The 27,976-nt window shown below is 51.5% G+C and overlaps 1 protein-coding gene across 3 annotated transcripts; it reads left to right on the plus strand.

Moving 5' to 3' along the window:
* The first annotated feature begins 586 nt into the window (after positions 1-586).
* Positions 587-27,784, plus strand: CACNA1F (calcium voltage-gated channel subunit alpha1 F). 3 transcript variants are annotated; one of them, XM_027962784.3, is made up of 48 exons: positions 587-688; positions 2,263-2,267; positions 2,737-2,842; positions 3,280-3,419; positions 3,672-3,814; positions 3,919-4,071; positions 5,269-5,465; positions 5,578-5,681; positions 6,210-6,400; positions 6,648-6,731; positions 6,844-6,937; positions 7,103-7,129; positions 7,278-7,438; positions 8,563-8,788; positions 9,773-9,980; positions 10,078-10,198; positions 10,315-10,396; positions 11,711-11,753; positions 11,938-11,989; positions 12,898-13,045; positions 13,271-13,400; positions 13,890-13,949; positions 14,165-14,271; positions 14,354-14,441; positions 15,033-15,140; positions 15,234-15,286; positions 16,992-17,138; positions 17,921-18,122; positions 18,213-18,371; positions 19,297-19,407; positions 19,854-19,937; positions 20,752-20,772; positions 20,982-21,110; positions 21,434-21,499; positions 21,757-21,848; positions 22,499-22,658; positions 22,889-23,016; positions 23,301-23,397; positions 23,585-23,687; positions 23,951-24,052; positions 24,234-24,364; positions 24,596-24,727; positions 25,207-25,376; positions 26,077-26,184; positions 26,296-26,423; positions 26,528-26,640; positions 27,022-27,219; positions 27,499-27,784. In XM_027962784.3, exons 1-48 carry the CDS (start codon positions 614-616, stop codon positions 27,727-27,729), a joined length of 5,718 nt encoding a protein of 1,905 aa, XP_027818585.2. In that variant the 5' UTR covers positions 587-613; the 3' UTR covers positions 27,730-27,784. The 3 variants fall into 3 exon arrangements, with proteins under 3 accessions (XP_027818585.2, XP_027818583.2, XP_027818584.2); XM_027962782.3 differs by having other exon boundaries at positions 587-638; positions 2,110-2,359; XM_027962783.3 differs by having other exon boundaries at positions 587-638; positions 2,110-2,359; positions 6,210-6,367.
* The last annotated feature ends 192 nt before the right edge of the window (positions 27,785-27,976 follow it).

A 27,976-nucleotide genomic window follows, 5' to 3' on the forward strand; every position in this document is an offset into this window, starting at 1 on the left:
CTCTAGCTCTATTACAAGTTTTGATATCTAATATGGCAAGTCCTTCCATCTTGTTATTTTTCAAAGATTTTGCTTTTCTAGGTCTTTTGTATATCAACATACATTTTAGAATTAGTTTGTCAAATGTCAAGGAAAAATCTTTAGAAATTTATTTGGGACTGCATTAAATCTCTGGATCACTTTGGGAGGAATTGACATCTTCATACTATTGACTATTTCAATTAGTAAATTTAATCTCTCTCTTTATTTAGATCCTTTTTAATCATTTGATAATATTTGATAATTTTTTCCCATGGAGATCTTGCACATATGTCTATTCCTGCATACTTCAAATTTCAGATACTTTTGGAAAACGATTATCATTTTTCTTATTTTAGTTTCTGCCTCTGGTGCTGGTATATATTTTGTAAAATAAATATACATATATGTATGTGTATATTTTTAATCAGTGCCTTTTCTGTTGCCAGGCTCTGGCCCACAAGTGTCCCATCTTCACCCGTCCTCACCCTCCCATCCGACCCTGTCATGGCCCCGCCCTGTGACCTTAATCCCTCCAAAGCTGGGGGAAGAGACGGGGGCTGTGTGCAGATGGCTCTTCAATCTCGAAAGGAGGATGTCGGCATCTGAAGGCGGGAAAGGTGAGAGCAACCTTCCACCCCTACAGACCCTTGGAGCAAGCCTGGCCTCTGCTCTATCCTCTGCCCCTCTGACCCACCAGGATCCTACCCCTGGAGAGCCTTTTGGGGACTGGAATCATATTACCCTGTTCCCATCCCAGACAGCCCCAACACAGCCCACAGCCTTAGATCCCAATTTGAAACCCAGCCCCAAACCTGGCCCTGATCTCTATCCTAGCACCCACCCCAACTTCAACTCCAATGTCAGCCCCAAGCTTAATCCTAACACAAACTTTACCAACCAGAGGGCAATCCACTGTTAGAGTCCAAATCCCAACATGGATACAGACCTTACCATGAGCTCTAAAGTCACCTAAACTCAACCCCAACCCCTGGATATCAGCACTGTTGGTGAATGGGTCTCTGACTTTCCAGAAAGAGCACAGACCCATTTTTAAGGATCAGAGAGAAAGACAGAATGCATACTTGATGGTGGTAATAAGTCGTGAAGGTTTAGAGTCAGAGACTCCCTGGGTTTAACTCCCAATTCAGCCGCTTCTTCAAATAACTTAACCTCTCCTTTTGCATCAATTTCTCCACCTGAAAGATGGGAATAATACTATGTGTCAGACATTCTTCTGAATGCTGAACTCATTTAATCCTCACAACAACCCTATGTTGTAGGTACTCTTATTGTCATCTCACTATGCAAATAAGAAAATTGAGGCTCAGAGAGATTACATAATTTGCTCAAGGCCACAGGAAGCTACCAAGTGGTAGAATCAGGAGTTAAATTCAAATAGCTTTTATCCTCCAAAGCTGATGGTATCTTAACCAGGCCAACCCACTGCCCCTTAGAGGCTGAAATAAGGCCGTGGGAATTGGGAATGGATTTAGCTGAAAACCCCAGTGTAAAACTCAGATCCCACCTGAACTCAAACTCAACTTTAACGCTAACCTTGATGCTGATTCAAATCCCAACTCATTCAATTGTCTAGGCCTAACCCTAAATCATATTTCAAGCACACTTTACTCCCACCTGAATTTAAACCCAACCCAAAATCTACCACTCAAGTTTAACCCTAAATTTGCTTCCAGCTATAAACTCAGTCCTATCCCATGCAAATTTAAGCTCCCCACCCCCTGCAAATCTAACACAAACTCTGCTTCAGTTAGAAATATAATCTCACCCTCACTCACCTATAAACTTGCACTTTACCCTCAGTCAATTCTAATACCAACTCATCCCCCAGTCCTTAACTCAGGTACCCTCAGTTCAGTTCAGTTCAGTTCAGTCACTCAGTCGTGTCCGACTCTATGCGACCCCATGAATCACAGCACACCAGGCCTCCCTGTCCACCACCAACTCCCAGGTACCCTCAACTCCCCCTAATTTTACATGCTTTTCTCTCCTTCCCTCAGATAGAAGAATAGCATCAGGTAGGAGGCAACCAATACCTTGTCCTCACCCTGACTTGGTTTCTTCACACAGACACCACCCCAGAGCCCAGTCCAGCCAATGGGACAGGCCCTGGGCCCGAATGGGGGCTGTGCCCTGGGCCCCCAGCATCAGATGGTGAAATCAGCGGGGCATCGGGCCTAGAGACCCCTAAGCGAAAGACTCAGCACAGTAAGCACAAGACAGTGGCAGTAGCCAGTGCCCAGCGGTCACCCCGGGCACTCTTCTGCCTCACCCTGGCAAACCCCCTGCGGCGGTCCTGCATCAGCATTGTGGAATGGAAGCATCCTTGAAGGCCAGGGGCAGGGCTCAGGGGTGAAGGTCATCAGGGTACCAAGAGTCAAGGATCAAGCCAGGGCTGGAATGAAAGAGGGCTGAGATCACCAGGGATCAAGGGTTAAGACTGAATTCAAGGGAGAGTTGAGAAAGGTGAAGGTCTGGAGGAGGGAGTGGTGTCAAGAGTCAAAGACTAAATCTCAGCCAGACTTGAGGATGCTAAGGTTTCCCGGGGGGTCAGAGTCAAGGCCTTGGTCAGAGCAGGGGCCGGGAATGTCAAGGTTGGTCATCTTAGGGTCGAGTCAGCACTAGGTGGGGAGGGCCCCAAGGGAATGTCATATTCTGAGGCCACTCTGCCTGGGTCCTTAACTGTGTCCACCTGAGGCCCTTCGACATCCTCATCTTGCTGACCATCTTTGCCAATTGCGTGGCCCTGGGAGTCTACATCCCCTTCCCAGAGGACGACTCCAACACGGCCAACCACAACCTGGTGAGGCTTGCCCTCCCTGCCTCCAGCTAGATACAGCTCCAGTAGAGCCACACTTCAAGCCTTCCAGCCAGGCCCCGCCCCTGCTGACCCAGATGACCCTCTCCTGCCCAGCCCCACCCTCTGTCCTGCTTTGCTGGCCTCCCCCTGAAGTGAAAGTTGCTCAGTTGTGTTGGATTCTTTGCAATCCCATGGACTGTAGCCCACCAGGCTCCTCTGTCCATGTAATTCTCCAGGCCAGAATACTGGAGTGGGTAGCTGTTCCCTTCTCCAGGGGTTCTTCCCAACCCAGGGATCAAACTCAGGTCTCCCACATTGCAGGCGGGTTCTTTATCCTCTGAGCCACCAGGGAAGACCCGCCTCCCCCTACCCCCTATCAAACAAACCCCACTCCGAAATAACTTCCCAATCTCCCGCCTCGCCCCCGGCTCTGCCCCCAGGAGCAGGTGGAATACGTATTTTTGGTGATTTTCACTGTGGAGACGGTGCTCAAGATCGTGGCCTACGGGCTGGTGCTTCACCCCAGCGCCTACATCCGCAACGGCTGGAACCTGCTCGACTTCATCATTGTCGTGGTCGGGTGCGCATCTGCAGGGGACACACCCCACCCTAGTTCAACTTCCCACCACAGACCTGTTAAATTCGGGGCTCAGGGAAGTGACTGCTTCAGACTGCCCCCATTTGGCAGCCAAAATCAGGAATATTAACATATTTAAACCTATTTGCATTTCCAGTTACAGGGATTTGTACTTCTCAGAGGAGAAGGAAAAGAAGGGAAGGGGGGATCCCAAGGCCTGACCCCCTACTTCCTTTTCCCATGCTCCCCCATCAGGCTGTTCAGCGTGCTGCTGGAGCAGGGTCCCGGACGCCCAGGGGACACCCCGCATATGGGAGGGAAGCCAGGGGGCTTCGATGTGAAGGCATTGCGGGCATTTCGGGTGCTGCGGCCACTGAGGCTGGTGTCTGGGGTCCCAAGTGAGTGGCACATCCCCCAGGCTTGGAGGTGATGGACGGGAGTGGGAGGGGTGGGGGCCTGAGCTGACCCCGCCCCTACTTTGCCCATCCCTCGCTCCCTACAGGCCTGCACATAGTGCTCAATTCCATCATGAAGGCTCTGGTGCCACTGTTGCATATCGCACTTCTTGTGCTCTTTGTCATCATCATTTACGCCATCATCGGACTGGAGCTGTTCCTTGGACGCATGCACAAAACATGCTACTTCCTGGGATCTGGTCAGCAAGCCCACCTGTCCTGGGACAGGACTTGCCCCCTCCATTGGCTCCTAAGCCCCACCCTGTTCTCAAGGAAACACACTCAGATACACGAGATTCTGCTCCCTGGTTCAGGCTCTGCCACCAGATCAACAAGCCCTACCCCAATATATTCGGGCTTCCTAGTGGTGCTAGTGGTAAAGAACCCACCTGCTAATGCAGGACACATAAGAGACAGGTTCAGTCCCTGGGTTTGGAAGATCCCCTGGAGGAGGAAATGGCAATGCACTCCAGTAATCTTGCCTGGAGAACCCCATGGACAGAGGGGCCTGGCGGGCTATAGTCCATGAAGCCACTTAGCACACACACACAGCACACCCCATGTATTCAAGACTCTACCCTTAATCTCAGACCTTTCTGTGACCCCACGGACTGTAGCCCACCAGGCTCCTCTGTCCTTGGGATTTTGCAGGCAAGAATACTGGAGTGGGTTTCCATTTCCTTCTCCAGTGGATCTTCCAAACCAGGGATCCAACCAGTGTTTACCGCATCTCCTGCATTAGTGTTCTTTACCACTGAGCCACCAGAGAAGTGAAGACTCCTAGGCAGGCCTTTTTTATCCAGACCCAAACCCAAGGCTTGCCCCCACCCTTCTTTCAAATGACCCTCTGAAATTCACAAGACTCTGCTCCTAGGCTCATGGCTCACTGTTACTCACAGGATTCTGCCTCAGAATTTACAGTCCCACTCCCCAGATCTCTGTGGTTGGGCTTCACAGCTTCCCAGCGGTTCAGAGTCCTGACCCAGCAGTCAGAGGCTAAGGGTTGTCTATTTTTTAAATTTCGTATATTTATTTATGGCTGTACTGGGTCTTTATTGTAGTGTGAGGGCTTCTCTTGTTGTGGCTCAAAGGCTCTAGAGTGTGGACTTCAGTAGTTGTAGTTCATGGGCTCAGTAGTTGTGGTTCTCAGTCTCTAGAGCACAGGCTCAATAGTTGCTCTGAAGTATGTGGGATCTTTCTGGACCAGGGATCAAACCCTGGCCTCCTGCATTGGCAGGCATATTCTTTATCACTGAGCCACCAGGAAAGCCCTAAGGGTTGTCTGATTTAGAAAAATCTAGAACCCTGAGGCAAACTTCCTAGGTAGGCGGGCTTCTAAGGTGCCCATGACTGTGGCTGGGTGCACTTCGGATTCCAGAGCTCCAGTGTTCCCACAGACATAGAGGCAGAGGAGGACCCGTCACCCTGTGCGTCCTCAGGATCAGGGCGTGCTTGCACGCTGAACCAGACGGAGTGCCGTGGGCGCTGGGCAGGGCCCAACGGAGGCATCACCAACTTTGACAACTTTTTCTTCGCCATGCTGACAGTCTTCCAGTGCATCACCATGGAAGGCTGGACCGACGTCCTCTACTGGGTGAGATGGAATGACAGACACTCAGTGCAGAAGCTGAACCTGCCTTTCCTCCCTGAGCTCAAGCAGGAGGGTCTGCATACACTGAGAGATGCATGTCCTCCCCCCTCCCTAGATGCAGGATGCCATGGGGTATGAGCTGCCCTGGGTGTATTTCGTGAGTCTCGTCATCTTTGGATCCTTCTTCGTCCTCAACCTTGTACTTGGTGTCCTGAGTGGGTGAGGAGCCTAGACACTTACACAACCCCTCAGCCCCTGTCCCTTTTCTTTGTTCCTAGCAAACTTCTAGGCATCCTTCAAAACCCATCTAAAATACCCCTTCATTCATTCAGTCAACACTGAGCATCTACTGTGTGTGAGGCACTCTTTTAGGAATGGAACAAAAGACAAAAGTCTCTGCCTTATTGGATATTACATACATACATACACACATATGTGTTTTGTCTCATATGAAATATGTACTATGGAAAGAAAGGAATGGGGAGATATTGTAATTACAAACAAGGACAAGCAGGGACAGGCCTCCCTGAGAAGGTGTTATCTGAGTAAAGATGGGAAAGATACTGAGCCATGTGAATATCTGAGGAAAGAGTGTTCCAAGCAAAGGGAAGAACCAGTGCAAAGTCTCCAAAGCTAAAACGTTCCTAGCATATTCAAAGAACAGCAAGGAGGTCAGTGTGGCTGGGATAGTGATGGCAGGGGGCCCAGGGTGGTTCCTCTGTCTAGCCCTCTATTCTCCTTCCTCAGGGAGTTCTCCAAAGAGAGGGAGAAGGCAAAAGCACGAGGGGATTTCCAGAAGCTTCGGGAGAAGCAGCAGCTGGAGGAGGACCTCCGGGGCTACCTGGACTGGATCACACAGGCGGAGGAGCTGGACGTGGAGGACCCCTCAGCTGCTGGCAACTTTGGTTCCGTGGCTGAAGAGGGCCTGGGCGGCCACCGTAGGCAATCTCAACCCAGCCCACTCCCTGCCTCACGCATCCCTCAGATGTGGGCTGCCCTCCGATCTAGCCCCAGCCCTCAGCAACTCTAGGCCCAGCCTCTGGTTATGGTCTATGACACAGAACCCAGACTCAGATACCCTTCCCAGACTGTACCCAGAACAAAGACTCCAAATAACACCCCTCACCCCAGAGCCCTAACCTCACTCCAGACCCTGTTCCCCAAATGCCCTCCCTGTGCTTACAGGGCCACAACTGGCAGAGCTGACCAATAGGAGACGAGGACGTCTGCGCTGGTTCAGTCACTCCACCCACTCCACCAGCAGCCACGGTGAGGATCCAACCAGGTTGAGGAGGGGGTGGGATGAGTAGGCAGAGGGGAAGGCCAAGAGCAGAACCCTGGCATCTTCATGTGCTGACTTCTTCTCCCACCCTGCCCACAGCCAGCCTCCCAGCCAGTGACACCGGTTCAATGGCAGAGACCCAAGGAGACGAGGAAGAGGAAGAGGGCACTCTAGCCAGCTGTACACGCTGCCTGTGAGGCCCCCAGCCCTTGACCCCTGACCCAGCCCAGAACCCGGAACAGATCCTGGCCCCAGTCCTGACTTCAGCCTCCAACTTCCTAGCCCTGACCTCCAACCCCTGCTGGTGAGTGCCTCTCAGCCCCCAATGATGCCCACCTCCCATCTTCCCCTTTTCCAGAAATAAGATCATGAAAACCAGCGTTTGGTGAGTTGGGAAAGCTGTGTGACTCCCAGACCCTATGACTTTGTGAACCCCACCTCCAAGCCCCCCATGACCAACAGGCTCCCCCACCTGAGCCCCCAGGACAGGTTCAGGTAAGTGATCTCTGTCAGTGGGTTCCCTGTCCCCACAGCCGCTGTCTCCGCCGAGCCAACCGGGGCCTTCGGGCGCGCTGCCGGAGGGCTGTGAAGTCCAATGCCTGCTACTGGGCCGTGTTGCTGCTTGTCTTCCTCAACACTCTGACAATCGCCTCGGAGCACCATGGGCAGCCCTTCTGGCTCACCCAGATCCAGGGTGCACCCTCCCAGCCTGCCAGCCTTCTCCCCAGCCCCTAATTCCTTCCACCCCAGAAGCTCAAATGCAGGATCTCTTGGGTGCCCCAGATCCCCAGATACGGCCCTCCCACCCAAGTAAATGCAGAAAGCCTGTCCCGTCCTACCTTGCAGCTTACACTTATGTAGTGCTTGCTGTGTATGTCAGGCTCTGTTCTGGGCGGTTTACGTGCACTCACTCAATTTCTCTTCACTGCAACTTTATCTGAATTAAGTACTAAGGCACAGAGGCCTAGCACCAAGGTCCTGAAGAGTTAAATGACTAACCCCAGGACTCAGCTACTGAGTGGCAAACCCAGGCAGCCTGGCTCTAGAGTTCAGGCTCTTAACACCCCACTGTCTGGACAAGTTAAACTCTCTGTGCCTCAATTTCCCCATCTACAAAATGGAGGTAGTGATAGTATCCACTTCATGGGATGCTAAAAGCAAAAATGAAAGTGTTAGTTGCTCAGTTCTGTCTGATTCTTTGAGACCCCATGAACTGTAGCTTGCCAGGCTCCTCTGTCCATGGAATTCTCCAGACAAGAATACTGGAGTGGGTAGCCATTCCCCATCTTCCCAGCCCAAGGATTGAGCCCACATCTTGTGCATTGCAGACAGATTCTTTACCATCTGAGCCACCAGGGATGGCGGGGAGGATTAAATGAGTTAAAGTGAAAAATGCTTAGAACGTTGCCTGACCCACATGGAGTTAATACTGTATAAGTGTTATTAATAGCCCTTACTATTATTCATTTTAATCACAGCCCCAACCTGAATACTGAGCAAACTTCTAACCCCAACCCTCAAACCGGCCCCAGTCCCAGCTAAACACTAGGCTCTAAGTCTACCCATGAATCAGAGTTTCTCTGTATTCACAGAGGCTAACCCAGGCCCACACCCCAGCTCTGCCCTTGCCCCGGCTCCAAAACTCTCAAAACCTATTGCACCCTGACCTACAAACTCACCCTATCCTCAATCCTAACCACATCACCAGCTTGTGCCTGGTCCGATACCAGCTGCCCCAGATCGCTCCATGGCCCCTACCTCCCCACATGTCACCACAAAACCTGGCTAGCCCACTCACCCCTGCCTCTCTCTCCACAGAGTATGCCAACAAAGTGTTGCTCTGTCTATTCACGGTGGAGATGCTTCTCAAGTTGTATGGTCTGGGGCCCTCTGTCTACGTGTCCTCCTTCTTCAACCGCTTTGACTGCTTCGTGGTCTGTGGGGGCATCCTGGAGACTACCCTGGTGGAGGTGGGTGCCATGCAGCCCCTGGGCATCTCGGTACTCCGCTGTGTGCGCCTCCTCAGGATCTTTAAGGTCACCAGGTATGTGGGGGGTGAGTGGTAGAGGGGGGTGTGTTTGTATGTGGCGAAGGGTGAAGGCTGAGACCCCAAACACAGCTGCAACAGCCACCACCCAAGCTCCAATGATGACTATATTTGCATCACCATTCATTTATCAAATATCCATTGAGTGCCTACTGCATACAAGGTGTCCTTCCAGGCCCTAGGGAAACACCAGGAATCAAAACAGACAATAGCTCCTGCCTTCCTAGAGATTAAAGTCAGTTGGGGAGGGTGTCTACTCCACTTCCCTCCCCTTCCTCAGCCTCAACTTCAGCTAGAATATGATTCTCAACCCCATCTCTAAATTCAACCCTGTACTCATCACCAACCCAAACCCCATCCCTCACCCCCAACCATAACACTATCTCTAACTCCAACCACCAGCCACTCATCATCCACAAGGTCATTTACAGCCCCAATATCCAAGCCCAAGCCTAGCCCCACCTCCAACCTCATTTCTAACTTCCAGATACATCCCCATCACTAACCACAACCCCCACATCCCAAACTCATAACCATTAGCCTATCTCCAACTGCAAACTCGTCCCCAGTCCCAGCCCTAATCTCATCCCCATCCATCCGCTCCTCTATCCCAACCCTCAACCACAACCTTATCCCCAATTCATTCATCTACAACTCCAAATATTCCCTAAGCCCATCCCCAGCTACCATCCCTTACCCCAACCCCAGTCCCAGGCCCAACCTGAAACCCAATTCTAGCTTCACCAACTTCCATATACCCACCACACTAATCTCATCTTCCCTAACGCCACCCTAACCTCAAAAAACCCCTTCCCCTTCCTTCTTATTCTCACCTCACTCTAACTCCCAAATCACATCCAACATTGACATCAAAGTTCACCTTAACCCAGTCCACCCCAGTACATCCCAAGCTGAAGCCCTGCCCTGGCACCTGACTCACCACTGGACATGTCAACCCTTCCCCCTCCATCTCTGCTGCAGGCACTGGGCATCTCTGAGCAATTTAGTGGCGTCTCTGCTCAATTCAATGAAATCCATTGCATCCTTGCTGCTTCTCCTCTTCCTCTTTATCATCATCTTCTCCCTGCTTGGCATGCAGCTGTTTGGGGGCAAGTTCAACTTTGACCAGACCCACACCAAGCGAAGCACCTTTGACACCTTTCCCCAGGCCCTCCTCACTGTCTTTCAGGTGGGACCTGGAGATCATGGGATGGGTGGGCGAGTGGGGAGGGACCCAACATTGGGGAGAGGGTCCCAAGGACTTCATGGTGACTTCCCACCCCTAGATACTGACGGGTGAGGACTGGAATGTGGTCATGTATGATGGTATCATGGCCTATGGCGGCCCCTTCTTCCCAGGGATGCTGGTGTGCGTGTATTTCATCATCCTCTTCATCTGCGGCAATTGTATCCTCAGAGCCTTGGGAGGCTGGGTCATGGCAGGGTTGGGGGAGGATAATGAGGACCTGGGCACTCTGTAGGCAGTCTGCTTCTCCATCCTCTCTAGCCTGAGCTCACCCCAGACATCCTATTGAATGTGTTTCTTGCCATCGCTGTGGACAACCTGGCCAGTGGAGACGCAGGCACTGACAAAGATAAGGGCAGGTGAGGTCTGACTCTGCCTCCAAGACACTCTTGCCCTGGAATCCCTGACTGGGACCCTCATACACACATCCCCTACCACCAAAGATGCCTTGGTCTCCCTGGAAATCTCTATCTGCAGATCCAACCTGCCAGTCCTCATTCATTGGGCATGCATTTACTGAGCACCTACTTTTAACCTGGTGGCTCAGGGCTTCCCTGGTGGCTCAGATGGTAAAGAATCTTCCTGCAATGCAGGAGACTCATTGTTACCCAGTTCACTCCCTGGGTAAGGAAGGTCCCCTGGAGAAGGGAATGGGGAGGAATACCCACTCCCGTATTCTTGCCCGGGGAAATCCCATAGATAGAGGAGCCTGGCAGGCTATAGTCTATGGGGTCCCAAAGAGTCTAACACAACTGAGTGACTAATACATACGTGCACACTTTTTGCCAGGCCCTGTTCTATATGCTAAGGAGACAGCAGTGGTCAAAGTAAACAGAGTTCTTGCTTTCATGGAGCTGACATTCTAGCTGGGAAAGGCAAGCAAAACACAAACAAATGAATATATAACAATATAATTTAATTAAATATATGTTTACAATATGTAATGAAGGAAAAGAAAGCAGAATAAGAGAATAGAGAGATATGATGCTTGCTGTTTTGGTTAGAGTAATCAAGGAAGGTGACTATTGAACAGAGGCCTGAAAGAAGTAGGGGAGTGAGCCATGCCAATATCTGGAGTAAGAGTGTTCAAGGCAAGGGGACAGCAAATGCAGAGGTCTTGAGGTGATAATATTCTTAGCACATTTTAAAAACACCATGGAGGGGTTTCCCTGGTGATCCAGGGGTTAAACCCCATGCTTCCACCACAGAGGGGCAGGGGGCACGAGTTCAGTCCTTAGTCAGAGAACTAAGATGCCACATGCTGCTGGGAGTGGCAAAAAAAAAAAAAAACAATACCATGGAGACACCATGGATGCCATGGAGTGGCATGAACAAGGAGAGTGATAGGGCATGAGTTCAAATAGGGGGAAATAGAGAAGCCAGATCAAGGGTATCCTGGGCCATGGTGAGGACTTTCGGTTTTGCTCTGAGTAAGGGAGGAGCCAAGGGAGGGGTGTGAGCAGAGGAGGAATGTCCCAGACTTAGAACTTAATAGGATCTCTTCTGCTGCTGTGAGAATAGACCAAGGAGATGAGAAAGGAAGCAGGGAGGTTCTATGGGACCTAAGAAAGGTCTGTTCTGACTACAGTGACCCCCTCCTCCACCAGCCTTGCCTATGTGCTTCAATCTTTAACAGTCACCGCCCACCCCACCCCCCATATTTCTTTGCCCAGGGAGAAGATCACTGAGGAAACTCCACAGGAGAATGGAGCACTGGTGAGTTAAAAGCCTGGGCACTGTCTACACCTCCCACTACCACCAGTATCTGTCTGTCTGCGTGTCTTTAACCCCCATCCTCTGCCTATTCATTCCTTCTTTATTGCATCCCTTCTGTGCCTCCCCTGTGTCCATCCTCTGGTGAATCCCCCATCATCGATGACCCCCATCTTCCTGTCCCCAGGTGCCTGGTGGGGAGAATGAGGAAGAGGAATCTGCAAAAAATGAAGGAGCAGGCAAGTGGGCAGGGTCAGGTGGAAGAGGCGTGGGACCTTGGGGAAACCACCCAGGCAGACCTTGTGACCCCTGAGACCCTCTTCTCTGGGGAGCAGCCTTCTCTGAGATGGTCTTGAAAAAAATGGACTTGGTGTGTGGCCAGGAAGTTTCAAGACACTGAGATTAAAGATGTACTTAGTCGCTCAGTCGTGTCCAACTCTTTGCAACCCCATAAACTGCAGCCTGCCAAGCTCCTCTTTCCATGAAGATTCTCCAGGCAAGAATACTTGCCATGCCCTCCTCCAAGGGATCTTCCCAACCCAGGGATCAAACCCAGGTCTCCCACATTGCAGACGGATTCTTTACTGACTGAACCATCAGGGAAGCCCAAGAAGAGAAACCAAAATTTTGCTTTATTGCAGAACATCTCAGAGCCTTTATTATAAAATAGTGTGTAAATGCCTGAAGAGGGGCTTCCCCAGTGGTTCTGATGGTAGAGAATCTAACTGCAGTGCGGGAGACCTAGGTTCAATCCCTGGGTACAGAAGATCTCCTGAAGAAGGGAATGGCAACCTGCACCAGTATTCTTGCCTGGGAAATCCCATGGGCAGAAGAGCCTGGTGGGCTACAGTCCTGAAGATGGCGATGTTCACTCAGCACACATTTACTGAGCCCCTACTGTGTCCCAGGGCTTCCCTTGTGGCTCAGCTGATAAAGAATCTGCCTGCAATGTGGGAGACCTAGGTTCGATCCTGTGTTCTAAGTGCTGAGGACACAGAAGTAAACAAAACGAGCTGAAATCCCTTCTCTGAGGAGCTGCCATTCTAGCAGGGAGATGAGAATTTTACCATGGGAAAGCACTGTTCTAGGTGCTCTACATACATCTTCTCAATTCATTCTCTCTCTTTTGATATTCTTCTGGTGCCAGGCATGGAGGAAGAGGAGGAGGAGGAAGAAGAGGAGGAAGAGGAAGGGGGGGCTGGGCATGTGGAGCTCCTGCAGGAAGTTGTACCCAAGGAGAAGGTGGTACCCATCCCTGAGGGCAGCGCTTTTTTCTGCCTCAGCCAAACCAACCCGTGAGTGCTGCGAATGTGCAGGTGGTGGGGGCTGGGGTGGGGGGGACAAAGGAGGGGAGGGAAACAGGAGGGCCTGGGGTAGGGAGAGAGGGAGGACCAGGGAGCAGCCAAGGCTCAGGTGGGGTGCACAGCCTGATGCAACAGGGCCCAGGCTGTCTCTCTTGGGCTCCCTCAGTCACTTCTGTGGTCCTGGGTTCTGACCACGGCCATTTCTCCACTCCCCAGGCTGAGGAAGGCCTGCCACACCCTCATCCACCATCACATCTTCACCAATCTCATCCTGGTGTTTATCATCCTCAGCAGCGTGTCCCTGGCCGCTGAGGATCCCATCCGAGCCCACTCCTTCCGCAACCACGTGAGCCTTGGGCTGGGGGCTCAAGGGGACACTCCCGGGGCTGTCCTACTGGATACAAGCTATGGCCAGGGTGCAGACAGGGACAAGACCCCCTAGTTAGGCAGAGAGAGATGAGAAATAATGGTAGGTGTGGCAGTACTAGCCTTTATTACGTGTGCAACACCCTTGGGGAAGCGCCGGGGAGGTGATCAGTATTTGGAAGAGGAGGAAGCTGTACTCAGAGGCTGAGCAGACCAAGGGTGCCCGTGAAGCTGGGTAGAAGGTGAGGAGGCTAGATCTGAAGCCTTGTCTCTCTGATGGCCAAGGTTTTTGCCTTGTAGAGAAATCTTTGATGGTGATGAGAGAGGGGAAGGAGAGGGAGGGAAGGAAGGAAAAGAGTGAGGAAGAGAGGGAAGGAAGGAAGAGGAACAGCAAAACCTACAGAGAGGGACACACAGCTAGGAGCCCCCTCAGCCATGACTTGGTGCCCCCATCTTTCTCGTCCCCCAGATTCTGGGGTACTTCGATTATGCCTTCACCTCCATTTTCACTGTGGAGATTCTACTAAAGGTATGAATGGGCCTCTGAAGTTCACGGGGTCACAAAGAGTCAGTGAACATGACTCAGCAACTGAACAACAGTTGATATGCCCCCATCATGCCCCCAGTTGCCCCAATCTACTCCCCACCCACCCTTGTAGCCCACCACTCCTGTTTCCATCCCCAACTGTCCTCCCTATCTCCAGATCTGTGGTCTAACTAGCCTTATATCCCCCTACTCCCAAGATGACAGTGTTTGGGGCTTTCCTGCACCGCGGCTCCTTCTGCCGTAGCTGGTTCAATCTGCTGGATCTGCTAGTGGTCAGCGTGTCCCTCATCTCCTTTGGTATCCAGTGAGTGACACCTTGCCCACTCCATCCCTCCAAGAGCCAAGGCCAGGCCCCGGCCATGGTCTGAGGACTGCCCTCTCCTCAGCTCCAGCGCCATCTCAGTGGTGAAGATTCTGCGTGTGCTCCGAGTACTGCGGCCCCTTCGAGCCATCAACAGGGCCAAAGGACTCAAGGTATCCACATCCCACCCAAATTCATGGGACCCAGACTCTGCCCCACCCCTGGGGCCAAAGATCATGGTCAGAGTGGCCATTTGCAGTGATGCCTGACCCTCTTAGTTCAGTCGGTAAAGAATCTGCCTTCAATTCAGGGACTCAGGTTCATTTCCTGGGTGGGGAAGATATCCTGGAGAAGGAAATGGCAACCCATTCCAGTATTCTTGTCTGGAGAATCCCATGGACAGAGGAGCCTGGCAGGCTACAGTCCATGGGGTCACAAGAGCCAGACACGACTTAGCGACTACAACCACAATCTGACCACATAGCCTGGACCTGATGTTGTAACCACCCAGCCCTGAACACTGGGCACAGTTACAAGTAACTGTCCATTCCTTACCAAAGGCCACATTTCTATGACCCAAGTTTCTGATGTGCGGACTCATACCCATCTGGCAAACACTTATTTCCAGTTGGTGCCCACATGTCCTTCACCCAAGACCACATGTTCTCAACCCAAGTCCCTGAGCTCCACACATACCAAGAGTTTGTGCCCCCTCGCTGTCATGGCCTGTGGTGTCCATGAGCCATATTTGTGGGTGCCTGCAGCACGTGGTGCAATGTGTGTTCGTGGCCATCCGGACCATCGGAAATATCATGATCGTGACCACGCTCCTGCAGTTCATGTTCGCCTGCATTGGTGTGCAGCTCTTCAAGGTGAGAGGAAACACTGGAAAGGCTCAGAAGTGAGTCAAGGTTGGAAGGGGGGGGATGAAGGGTGGATCTGTTTGACAAATATCATCCCTGCAGGGGAAATTCTACAGTTGCACTGATGAGGCCAAACACACACCCCAAGAATGCAAGTGAGTGCCCAAATCCTGCCCTCCATGCAGCCCAGGACCCCTCCCAGAGTCCAAAGAGGTCCCTGGATCTCACCCAGGCCTCTGAAACCCCTAGACCTTCCTCCAAAGAACTGTAGAGACCCTTAGAGTTTTAAAAATATTTATTTGGCTGGGCTTCCCAATAGCTCAGTGGATAAAGAAGCCACGTGCCAATGCAGGAGACACAGGAGATGCTGGTTCATTTCCTGGGTTGGGAAGATCCCCTGGAGGAGGGCATGGCAACCCACTCCAGTATTCTTGCCTGGAGAATCCCATGGACAGAGGAGCCTAGCAGGCTACAGTCCATGGGGTCACAAAGAGTTGGACTTGACTGAGCGACTACACACACACACATTTATTTGGCTAAGTCGGGTCCTAGTTGCAGCACACAGATCTTTGTTGCATCACGCAGGATCTTCTGCTGCAGCTGCAGTGCACGAACTCTCTTGTTATGGCACGCAGGCTCAATAGTTACAGCCCATTGGCTCCAGAGCACATGGGCTTAGTTGCTCTGTGGCATGTGGGATCTTAGTTCCCCAACCAGAAATCAAATCCACATCCCCTGCAGTGCAAAGCAGATTCTTAACCACTGGACCACAAGGTAAGTGCCACCCCCAGATTTTATAAAGGCCCCCAAGACCCCAGAATTCCTCAAGGCCCTGATATACCCTGAGAATTCTAAGAACTGCAAAGACTCTCAGAACTCACTAATCCTTAAGATACCCCCAGTAACTGCCCCAAACCCCTCTTCACATTCCCCACAGTTACCTCCACTCCACTCCAACCCCCCCAGAAATTCCCAAACACCCACCACCGCCACCATCAAGTCCCCAGCTTCCACCTTGAGACTCCTATAGAGGGTAGTTGATGTTTAGCCACTAAGCCATGTCTGACTCTTTTGTACCACCATGACACTAGCCTGTCAGGCTCCTCTGTCCATGGGGTTTCCCAGGCAAGAATACTGGAGTGGGTCCCCCTACTTTAGGGGATCTTCCCAATCCAGGGATCAAATCTGCATCTCCTACGTCTCCTGCATTGCAGGCAAATTCTTCACCACTAGGGCACCTGGGAAGCCTGTAGAGGGTAGTAGTTAACTGAAATTAGACATTCCTGCTTCAAATTCATCTCATGAGACTTGAGTATGTTTCTTAACCTCAATGAGTCCCATTTTCCTTAACTGAAAAATGAGGATCAAAAGAGTATGGATCTCACAAGGTTGTTGTGAAGAGTAAATGAGTCACTACATGGAGCGTGTACTACAGTGTAAAAGTAGTACATGTAAAGCCTAGCACAAAGCCTGGCATATACTTAGTGCTGATAAATGTTGGCTATTATCAGTATTGCTTTTTCCTGAATGACAATGATGATGATAATAATAGTGATGATAGCTAACGTATATGGTCCCAACAATGCACCAGACACTGTTCTCACTGATTGACAAAATTAATCCTTTTAACAAGCCAAGAAATATGTTCTGTCATTATCCTTATTCATAAATGGGGAAAACTGAAGCACAGAGAGGCTAACTGCCCAAGGTCACCCAGTCAGTAAATGGAAGTTCAGGATTTGAACCCAGGCTATTCACCCCCACCACTATGCCCTGCTGCCTCCATGCTGGAGACCCCAGTCACCTTCCCATAGCTCCCCACCCCTCCTCACCCATCCAGCATGTCTGCAACATCCGCAGGGGCTCCTTCCTGGTCTACCCCGATGGAGATGTGTCAAGGCCTCTGGTCCGGGAGCGGCTCTGGGTCAACAGCGATTTCAACTTTGACAATGTCCTTTCAGCCATGATGGCCCTGTTCACTGTCTCCACCTTCGAAGGCTGGCCTGCGTGAGGGACAGGGCCCTAGGGATGGGCAGGGGACTGGGCGAGAGTCTCTAGTGGACTGGCTTGGGATATTCTGGGGATGAGTGGAAGGGTATCTTGAGATGTGATGAAGGTCTCTGGAGAATGGATAGAGTTTTCTGGGGACTGGTAGGTGTATCAGATGACTAAGTGGGGATCTCCTAGAAGTTGGTTGAGGGTGCTTTGGGGACCTGGGTGAGGGGGCTTCTAGGAATTGAATAGACATCTCTGAGGCACTAGGTGGAAGTCTAGAGAGGACTGGAAACGATTTAGAGGGTACCTGGGTAGGGGTCTGGGGGACTGGGTGGAGGTCTTGGAGGAGATGGAGCTGGAGATTCAGTGGTTTCCAGATACCTGCACAAGTCTTCAGGGGTATTAGTCAAAGATGTTTGGGGGAGATGGAACAAGGAATTCAAGCTGATGGGACAGAGGACTTAGAGATCTTTGGGGGCTTGTGGGGGAGTTCTGGGGAGCTGCATAGGGACCCCAAGATGACTGGAAGAGAATTGGGCATCTGTGGGAACTTAAGGGATTTGAGGGTCTCAGAGAGCCTGATTGGGGAATTTTCTGGAGGGTTGGATGGGGATCTCTGGGTCTCTGGAGGGCTGGGCTTTGGGAGTCTTTGATGACCTGATATGGAGGTCTCTCAGGTGATTAGGTTGGGGGGGGTGGATATTTGAGAAGGATATTCTGGGGTATCTAAGGTGTCTATGGGTAGGTTGGAGGAGTCTGGGATATCCCCCCACTTGCACCCACTGGCTCCCCAGGCTGCTATACAAGGCCATTGATGCAAACGCAGAGGACAAGGGCCCCATCTACAATTACCACGTGGAGATCTCAGTGTTCTTCATTGTCTACATCATCATCATTGCATTCTTCATGATGAACATCTTTGTGGGCTTTGTCATCATCACCTTCCGAGCCCAGGGCGAGCAGGAGTACCAAGACTGTGAGCTGGATAAGAACCAGGTGACCTCTAACCCCTGATTCACCAACTCCCCTCCCCAACTCCTTGCCTTGGGACACCACCGCTCACTCATGCTTTGCACCCATATGCAGCGCCAGTGTGTAGAATACGCCCTCAAGGCCAAACCACTCCGTCGCTATATCCCCAAGAACCCACATCAGTATCGTGTGTGGGCCACTGTGAACTCTGCTGCCTTCGAGTATCTCATGTTCCTGCTCATCCTGCTCAACACAGTTGCTCTAGCCATGCAGGTCTGAACTCCCCACCCTGACCCCCACCAGACACCTGACCCTATTCTGTCCACGCAAATCCTTGAGAACCATCAGAAATGCTTTAGGCTGCAAGTAACAAAACCCCCAACTGAGAGAAACTTAAGCTTTGAAGATATGTGTTACATTTTTTCAAATTACAGACCTATTCACCCTAATTTCAGGAATGTGAGAATGTGAAAAAATATGGCAGATGGCAAATATAAGTTGCCATTGACTGTGAAATGCACCCAAATTTCAGAGATTCTAAAATGTGAAAAGATGTATATCCTGGAATCAATAAAATGTGAGTTAGCTCACATAGCGAGCAGAGGTAGGCTATTTGCTTATTGCCCACCAGGGACCCAGGCTCTTTCTGTTCCACTATTCTTAGCAAATTGGTTTTCATTCTCATGATTGTTGCTTCATGGTCACAAAATGGCTGCCATAGCTCCAGGCATCAAAACCACATTCAAAGCAGGAAAAAGGAAGGAAGGTTGCAGTAAAGGACTTTCCTCATTTGTTGTTTAGTCTCTGAGTCATGTTCAATTCTTTGTGACCCCATGGACTGTAGCCTGCCAGGCTCCTCTGTCCATGGGATTTTTCCAGACAAGAATACTGGAGTGGGTTGCCATTTCCTTCTTTGATCCTTTTATTGGAAATCAAAAATATTTTTCACAGAAGCTGTCCAAGCAGCAGCAAGCTTATGTTTCAGTCTCATTAGTCAGAACTAGCTGCAAGGAAAGCTAAGAAATCAAGAGCTGGGCTTTCCAATATCCATAATGGGAAGTGGACAGTGTGAGAGTTTTGGCCAACTCATCATGCTTCCACATCCCCAGACTCCCCTCAGTCCAAGCCAGAAAATATTTGACTGTTATGGGGGTTTTCTGCCTCATGCTATATCCCCACATCTGATTTTCTCCCACAGCACTATGAGCAGACTGCTCCCTTCAACTATGCCATGGACATCCTCAACATGGTCTTCACTGGCCTCTTCACTGTCGAGATGGTGCTCAAAATCATTGCCTTCAAACCCAAGGTATCCCCCTCTCAGACCTAATCCATTCCTTAGGGTGGAGCTCATTGCATACCTCTCAGGGGGTACTTCCCTCATAGCTCAGTCGGCAAAGAATCTGTGTGCAATGCAGGAGACCTGGGTTTGATTCCTGGGTTGGGAAGATCCCCTGGAGAAGGAAATGGCAATCCACTCCAGTATTCTTGCCTGGAAAATCCCATGGACAGAGGAGCCTGGTGGACTACAGTCCCTGGGGTCACAAGAGTTGGACACAACTTAGCAACTAAACCACCACCACCAGGGGGCAGCAACCAATGAGTCATGAGACTAAGGAGGAAGAGGGATCTAGATGCAGCCCTATCATGGTCCAACCCAGGCCCTGCCTCCCCAATGTCCCCAACCACTACTAGCCCCATACCCTAGCTTGCTAGCTCTGAGAAGACAGGACACTGCTTTCCTCTTGTCTACAGCATTACTTTACTGATGCCTGGAACACATTTGATGCTCTTATTGTGGTGGGCAGCGTAGTGGACATTGCCGTCACTGAAGTCAACGTGAGGACTGGCCTCTCTACTAACCCACTCTACTCCTACCAACCTTCTCTCACCTCAATCCCAGGGCTTTCTCTCATGGGGAGGTGGTTCCCACTCACATCCTACTCACTCCCAGAGACTCAGAACTCCTTCCTCTAGCACTATCTCTCTGAGTCTGTGTTGGGTTCAGCCAAAGCCCTCTTCTCCCAGCCCTCCCCCGCTCCCATTTATTTGCAAGTTATGTCCTGTCTCCAGCAGTTCCTAAAATAAGTCTCTTGTTTTTACCATTATTTTCTTCATTGCCTCTACATCCCCCTCCGTTGGCCCCATCATCTCCACCAACTCCTGCTTTGACTGCATCATCTCTTCTGATTCCTTTATTGGCTCCATTTCCTCCACCAATACTATCGTCTCTGACACTGGGTCTTTCACGGCTCTGTCATCACCACTGATTGCACCGTTGGCTCCATCATCATCTTCATTGGGTACTGTGTGGTCCTCCGTTGACAATGCTGCTGGGTCCATATCTCCATCACTGGCTTCTCCATTGGATCTTCCATCGGATCTCTCATGTCCATGAAACCACTGGCTCCACCATTTCCTCCATTGGCTGCAATATCTCTCCTCCATCACCTTCTGTACCTTCTCCTTTCCCTTTCACCCTTATTACCAACTTTTCCTTCAACCATCCTGATCCATCACTTCATAACCTTCCTCATCATCCCTGGATAATAACTCTGCCATCCTCTATCCCTCATATCTGCTCCATCATTTCTCCTCTTGTTCACTGGCCCTGTGATCTCATCACCTCTGTTTCGGTAATATCTCCATCCAGAATGGTGGCCACCTGGGCGAGGTAAACCCCCACCTCACAGCAGGGACTCTATACCTTACTCTTCACCTACCATCCTTTTCTTTCTGCCTGAAAGTCCTTGGAAATGTTCCCTAACCACTCTGGGGCCTGGGTTCTGAGGGATTTGATGGCTTCGGGAGGTCAAAGTACGAGACTGGGAGGTGGCTGAAGCAAATGTGAACTGAGCATACTCACCACACACTCAATCCCAGAGCTCTGAGGACAGTTCCCGCATTTCAATCACCTTCTTTCGCCTCTTCCGAGTCATGCGATTGGTCAAGCTTCTTAGTAAGGGTGAAGGGATTCGCACGTTACTCTGGACATTCATCAAGTCTTTTCAGGTAACTCCCCCACTGCTTTGTCCACTCCTCATCCCTACCCCACACCTCTCAGCTTGTCCTTTTACCATTCCCAGAACTACCCCTTCCAGCATGTCATACCCATCAGCAGCTTACTATTTCCAGTTTTTTGTCTTCTGTGGGCTTCCAATTCCCAACGTGTCTTGGCCTCACACACCTTACTCTATTGTACTTAATACTGTGTTGTAGGCACCTTGGGGATGGACCACATCTCTCATATGTCCCAGGCTTGAGGGAGCAGTGCATTCTGGGGCTTACAGTTCTCTACCTGGACCTGAGTACCTATCGTCCTCTCTCCCCCCCAGGCCTTACCCTATGTGGCTCTTCTCATCGCAATGATATTCTTCATTTATGCAGTCATTGGGATGCAGGTACGTGGAAACACTTGGGAGCATCCCTCGGGCACTCTTCTGTTGACAGGGGTTAGACAGGAATGAGCCCAAAGTGGGGGTATAAAGACAGACAAGCCGCATAACCCTGAGTCAGTCCACACATCTGTGTAATGGGGTCAGCAGTGCCTGCTTGTCAGCATGGTGAGGATCCTTCAGGTATTAGGTGTTGTGAAATGGGTGCGATCCTGTAAAGAGCACAGAGTCACCCCTCTGACACAGCCCTTGTGTGCCCACAGATGTTCGGCAAGGTGGCTCTTCAGGATGGCACACAGATCAACCGAAACAACAACTTCCAGACCTTTCCACAGGCTGTACTGCTTTTGTTCAGGTGACACAAACACTCCTTCCCTGCTGCTTTGATCTCCAGCATGCTTTTGGGGGGTGGCCACATAGCCTCTCTGGGCCCCAGACTGCCTGAGTTATGGAAATAACAGGGCAGCATGGGACTCCACGGGGTGTCCTTGGTGGCTCAGATGGTAAAGAATCTGCCGGCAATGCAGAAGACCCAGATTCGATCCCTGGGTTGGGAAGATCTCCTGCAGAAGGAAATGGCTACCCGCTCCAGTATTCTTACCTGGAGAATCCCATGGACAGAGGAGCCTGGCAGGCTACAGTCCATGGGGTTGCAAAGAGTCACACATGACTGAGCAACTAACACTAATGCTGGTGCTGTGAGACTCCATATTCCCGAAGACCTTTTCTGGTTGTGTTCTAAAGAATCTCTTAGAATAGTCTAGCCTCAGCCATCCTTTTTCTGGCTGCAAGATGTATACCTTTCATAGACCTTGCATCCATAAAATGAAAACATGACTGTCATCAACATGGCCACACCAGCTTTTAAAATATTGAAATGCTATCTTTACCGGATGTTGCGCCTGGCAAGAAGTAGGTCATCTCCTCACCCCTCTGGCCCCTACAGCCCCTTGTCATGATGTCACAGCCTCCCCTCCAAGATGGCATCCCTGTGTGACCCCCCAGGTGTGCTACTGGTGAGGCATGGCAGGAGATAATGCTTGCCAGCCTTCCCGGAAGCCGGTGTGACCCTGAGTCTGACTTCGGCCCTGGTGAGGAGTTTAGCTGTGGTAGCAATTTTGCCATCGCCTATTTTATCAGCTTCTTCATGCTCTGTGCATTCCTGGTAAGGACCATTTCCCCACCACTATTACCACTGTCTCAGGGGCTGGCTCTGAGGAAGTCCGGGGATGAGGTGGGGAGCCCAGATCTTCAGAGCTGATGAAAGGGCTGGCCTGACAAGATCAAACCAAGGACTCCTGAGTCAGTGACCATATAAGCTTACCTCAGCCTCCCACCAAACCCACATACCCTGCTCTGCCCTTCACCTAACTTCTCCTACTCACTGGCCCACAGATCATAAATCTCTTTGTGGCTGTGATCATGGACAACTTTGATTATCTAACCAGAGATTGGTCCATCCTGGGCCCCCATCACCTCGATGAATTCAAGAGGATTTGGTCTGAATATGACCCTGGGGCCAAGTATGCCCTCTAACCCCATACCTGGGATCCCAGAGGACGGTGTATTGCCCCACACAGTCCTCCAACCCCAGAACCACTCACCTGTGCTTCCCATTACCCAGGCAGTAGATGCTGCAAGGTTCCCACAGCTGCTGTCCTCTGCCTCTTCCTCTCCCAACTCTTCCCTGGCAGGCTATGGGGTGTTGGTGCCGGGAGGGAGTGATGAGCTGGTAGGACCTTGAGTAAGGACTAGAGGGGTTATCTCCAACCCAGTAGTGCCTCCTATCCACCCCTACCTTGCCCAGAGGCCGCATCAAGCACCTGGATGTGGTTGCCCTGCTGAGACGCATCCAGCCCCCCCTGGGATTCGGGAAGCTGTGCCCGCACCGAGTGGCCTGCAAGGTCTGTGCACCTGCCCACCACTACCTCGGAGAGGACTGTCCACCATATGACCGGGGTGGCCAGGGACCCTGCCTCGGGTGGGGAAGGGGTGTTTGGTGGCATCCTCAAAGGCTTCTGCCCTTGAGCATCACATGTCTGCATCCCTGGCATTTGCCCAAAGTGGCTTCCATATCCCTGCTGTGCACAGAGACTTGTGGCGATGAACATGCCCCTCAACTCAGATGGGACAGTGACATTCAATGCCACACTCTTTGCCCTGGTCCGGACATCCCTGAAGATCAAGACAGAAGGTATGTGGGGAAGAGGGGGAGGGGCAGGAGGGAGAGGGTTCCTGGGGAAGGTGCCAGGAGCAAACTAATTGGAGAATGGGCCCCACTCCTAGCTCTGAACCTCAAAATAGGTGAGTTTGTCTTCTCCAAGTCTGTTTTCCCACCTGTCCAACCAGAGCAGTGTGTGGCTGCAGTAGAAGCTTGTGACGCCCTCTCCAACAGTGAGGGAGTAGCTGTGAAGTGTTCTTCCCATTGGCTTATGCCCATATCCTCTCCCGATGCAGGGAACCTGGAGCAAGCCAATCAGGAGCTGCGGATTGTCATCAAAAAGATCTGGAAGCGGATGAAGCAGAAGCTGCTAGATGAGGTCATCCCGCCAGCTGACGGTGAGCTGGCTCCACCCCAATTTCTTAAGCCCGCCTCTGAATGTCGAGGATTTGCTCACTACCACCAAACCATCCCTCGCTACAGATGGAGGGTTGCAGGGGAAGAGTCCAAGCCTTGGTGGGAGAAGCGGGGAGAGCAGAGGACTTCTGTGTGACCTTGCTTCTTCTCCCTTGCTCCCAGAGGAAGAAGTTACCGTGGGCAAATTCTACGCCACATTTCTGATCCAGGACTATTTTCGCAAATTCCGGCGGAGGAAAGAAAAGGGGCTACTAGGCACCGAGGCCCCCCCAAGCACCTCCTCTGCCCTTCAGGTCTTGGGAGCAGGGGCCGAGCTGGGTGGGGATATGTGGAAGCATTGTAGCTGAGGCTGACTGCCTTCTTGATCTCACGGAAGCCATGTCACAGATGAAGAAACTGAGGCCCCAGGACCCATAGAGGGTCAGGGGTGGCTGTGGGGCTCCTTTCCCACGCCACACTCGTACCCAAGGGCAGGGAAGTTTAGACCCTGAGCTGCCTGCTTCCCTACTTTTCTACCCCCACAGGCTGGCCTGAGGAGCCTGCAAGACTTGGGTCCAGAGATGCGGCAGGCCCTCACTTGTGACACAGAGGAAGAGGAAGGGGAAGAGGGGCAGGAGGGAGAGGAAGAGGAACACGAGGGCCTGGAAACATACACAGTAAGGACAGTAAGCTTTCACTCCCCCAGACACTCTTGATCGTAAAATATTGGGTTGGCCAAAAAGTTCGTTTGGGTTTTTCAGTACCCTGTTATGGAAAAACCTGAACGAACTTTTTGGCCAACTGCATCATCGACTCAATGGACATGAGTTTGAGTAAACTCTGGGAGTTGGTGATGGACAGGGAGGCCTGGTGTGCTGCAATCCATGGGGTCACAAAGAGTCGGACACGACTGAGTGACTGAACTGAACTGAATACTCCCTCAACTCTTTGAGTGACTTCCATACTGCCTCTGGGAGGAAGCCCCCCAGAGAAGACACCCTACAGTAGACAAACGTTTATTTGGTACCTACCACCCACTGTTGGGCTAGGGGCAAGACTCAGTTTCAGCCCCCGGGGTAGTTCCTGGATACACACTATTTGACCAAGTGACTTGGTTATAACCTGGATGCAATCCTCAATCCTGTGATTTCCATAGGCCCTAATGGGCTCCCAGCCCACATCTCGCCGGAGCTCCGTGATTTCTGTGTCTCTGCCTGTTGGAGACAAACCTCCAGATTCACTTTCCCCTGGACCCAGTGATGACGATGGGGGGGCTCCCAACTCCAGACAGTCCAATGTTCCCCAGTCTGGGTCCCATGCCCACAGGTATGGCCAAAGCTCTGTGGGAGGCTTGTGAGGGAAGACAGGGACTAGGCACTATATGGGGACTTCAGGGCGCAGAGGTGGTTAATATAAGAGGGCCTTCAAATGGAAATGTGGGGAGAACTGGAGGGGATTCAAGAGCTCTGGTGGGAACAGAGAGTAATAAGAGATTCATATGAGAGAGGCAATAGAGGTTTAATATACAAAAACACATGATATGGAGCAAAATGGGTTTAAGTTCAAATCCTGGCTCTGCCATTTGCTAAGTGACCTTGAGCTAGTCACTTAGTTTCTTGGTCCTCAATTTCCTCACTTGTGAATGAGGAGTGATGGTAGCACTTACCTCATGGGAATGATGGATGAAATGAGGTCACACCTAGCTTTTACAGCCTCCCTCTCACCACCTCCCCAACACACCCCCAGTTCTTGTGTTGAAGCTCTCTCTTCAACAGGCCAAAGAGAGAGCCTGCTTTGATTTTTTGGAAACTTCGGGTGCTTCCTATGAGACAGACAACTGTTAAAGAAAGCCTGTGTTTGCCTTAAAATGATGACATGTTAACTATGTTTTGTGAATTTTCTCAATTAGGAAAAAAATAAAAGTCCAGTGTTTCTGTAGAAGGTAGGGCATGGAATGAGAGGGAATCAGGGGCTCAGGACCACATTGAGAGGATCTGGTCTGCCTAACTTGCCTCACTTTCCCCAGGAGAAGCTCTGGGGTTCTCATTTTCACCATTCCAGAAGAAGGAAGTTCTCAGACCAAGGCAACCAAAGGGCAAGAGAAGCAGGATGAGCAAGAGGAAGTCCTGAGCCAGCACTCTGGCCATGACATGTAGGATGAGCCCATGAGCCCATGTGTGGGAGGAATGGTAACCCACTGCACATGCCCAGGCCTGAGCTCACCCCAGCCATTCCTCATGAACAGGCTCTCCTACCTAGATGAACAGGCAGGGACTCCCCCACGCCCCATCCTTTTGCCATCTCACAGACCCCAGAGATATGTGGATGGTCACCAAGCACCACGCCGCCGTCTGTTGCCCCCAACACCTGCAGGTGAGAGTGGACATGGGCCTGGGCCCCCTCCCTGGGCCATCAGGGCAGAGGGCTGGGGAGGCACTGATATTCCTCTTTGCCCATGGTGCCCCCCACACCCCCAGGTCGGAAGCCATCCTTCACCATCCAGTGTCTGCGGCGCCAGGGCAGCTGTGAAGATTTACCCATCCCAGGCACCTATCATCGTGGACGCAACTCAGGGCCCAGTAGGGCGCAGGTGAGGTGGGGGAGGGAGGCTGAGGTCTGGAGGGGTGGGGGCAGCCGAGGCTGAATTTATCAAATACACTACATATTAGGTTCTTCTGAAGAAGGGGGCACATGTGAATTCACACAGTCCTCACTGTGCCTATAAGGTGGGTACTATTAGCCTCAGTTTACAGATGAAGAGACTGAGGCCCAGAGAGGCTTACCCAAGATCACATAGCTAGTAGGTGGCAAACCCAGGCCTCTGTGCTCTTAAATAAACTCAAGTCTGATTTATACCCTTTAAGTTTGACCTCAGTTGTGGTTTGGGATAAGAGGTAGGCACGGGAGTGATTCCTAGATCCTCATACCCCATCCACCCATCACTATGCCCCTGATGTTTATTCTGGTCCAGGGTTCCTGGGCAACCCCTCCTCAACGGGGCCGACTCTTATATGCCCCACTGCTATTGGTGGAGGAGGGTGCAGCAGGGGAGGGATACCTCGGCAAATCCAGCAGTCCACTGCGCACCTTCACCTGTCTGCATGTGCCTGGAACCCACTCGGACCCCAGCCATGGCAAAAGGGGCAGTGCTGACAGCCTGGTGGAAGCTGTGAGTCCAAAAGGGGAGGGGGCAGGAGGGACGGGAGAGAAGGGGAGGAGGTGGGAGCTTGGGAAGGAGGGGAAAGGGGTCCCCAGTCTCTGTGTTGTGCATGTAGCTCTCTCTTTGCTCTGCAACTTCTGCTCAGCAAGATGTGTGCCCCACTGTCCCCCACAGACATCCCCGTGTGCCTTCATGGGTTCATCACTAATTCACAGCAGCCCTTCTGTGCATACTGCCTTGTTTCCATGCTGCACCCACTGTTAACACAGATCCCATCTGTGCCCCCAGGTGCTCATCTCTGAGGGCCTGGGCCTCTTTGCTCGAGACCCACGCTTCGTGGCCCTGGCCAAGCAGGAGATTGCAGATGCATGTCGCCTGACCCTGGACGAGATGGACAGTGCTGCCAGTGACCTGCTGGCACAGGGGACCAGCTCACTGTATAGTGACGAAGAGTCCATCCTCTCCCGTTTTGATGAGGAGGACCTAGGAGATGAGATGGCCTGTGTCCATGCCCTCTGAAGTCCTGCCCCTCCCCCACTGCTCAATAAACTTCCCTCCCTCCCTTCCTCAGAAAGAGACAGCCGTGGACCACACTCCTGGATTTTGGTGTCTTTGCACTGGAGGCCTGGGGCTGCCCAGCGGCTCCCATCTATCCATCCCCTGTATCAGGCCTGAGCCACTGCCCACACATGGGTATTTCCAGAAACCAGGACAGCCAGGCCTGATTATTCAGCGTCAGGGAAGGAGGGAGGAGGAGGAGGAAGAG

Source organism: Ovis aries, chromosome X, assembly GCF_016772045.2.
Source record: "Ovis aries strain OAR_USU_Benz2616 breed Rambouillet chromosome X, ARS-UI_Ramb_v3.0, whole genome shotgun sequence".
NCBI lineage: Eukaryota > Metazoa > Chordata > Mammalia > Artiodactyla > Bovidae > Ovis > Ovis aries.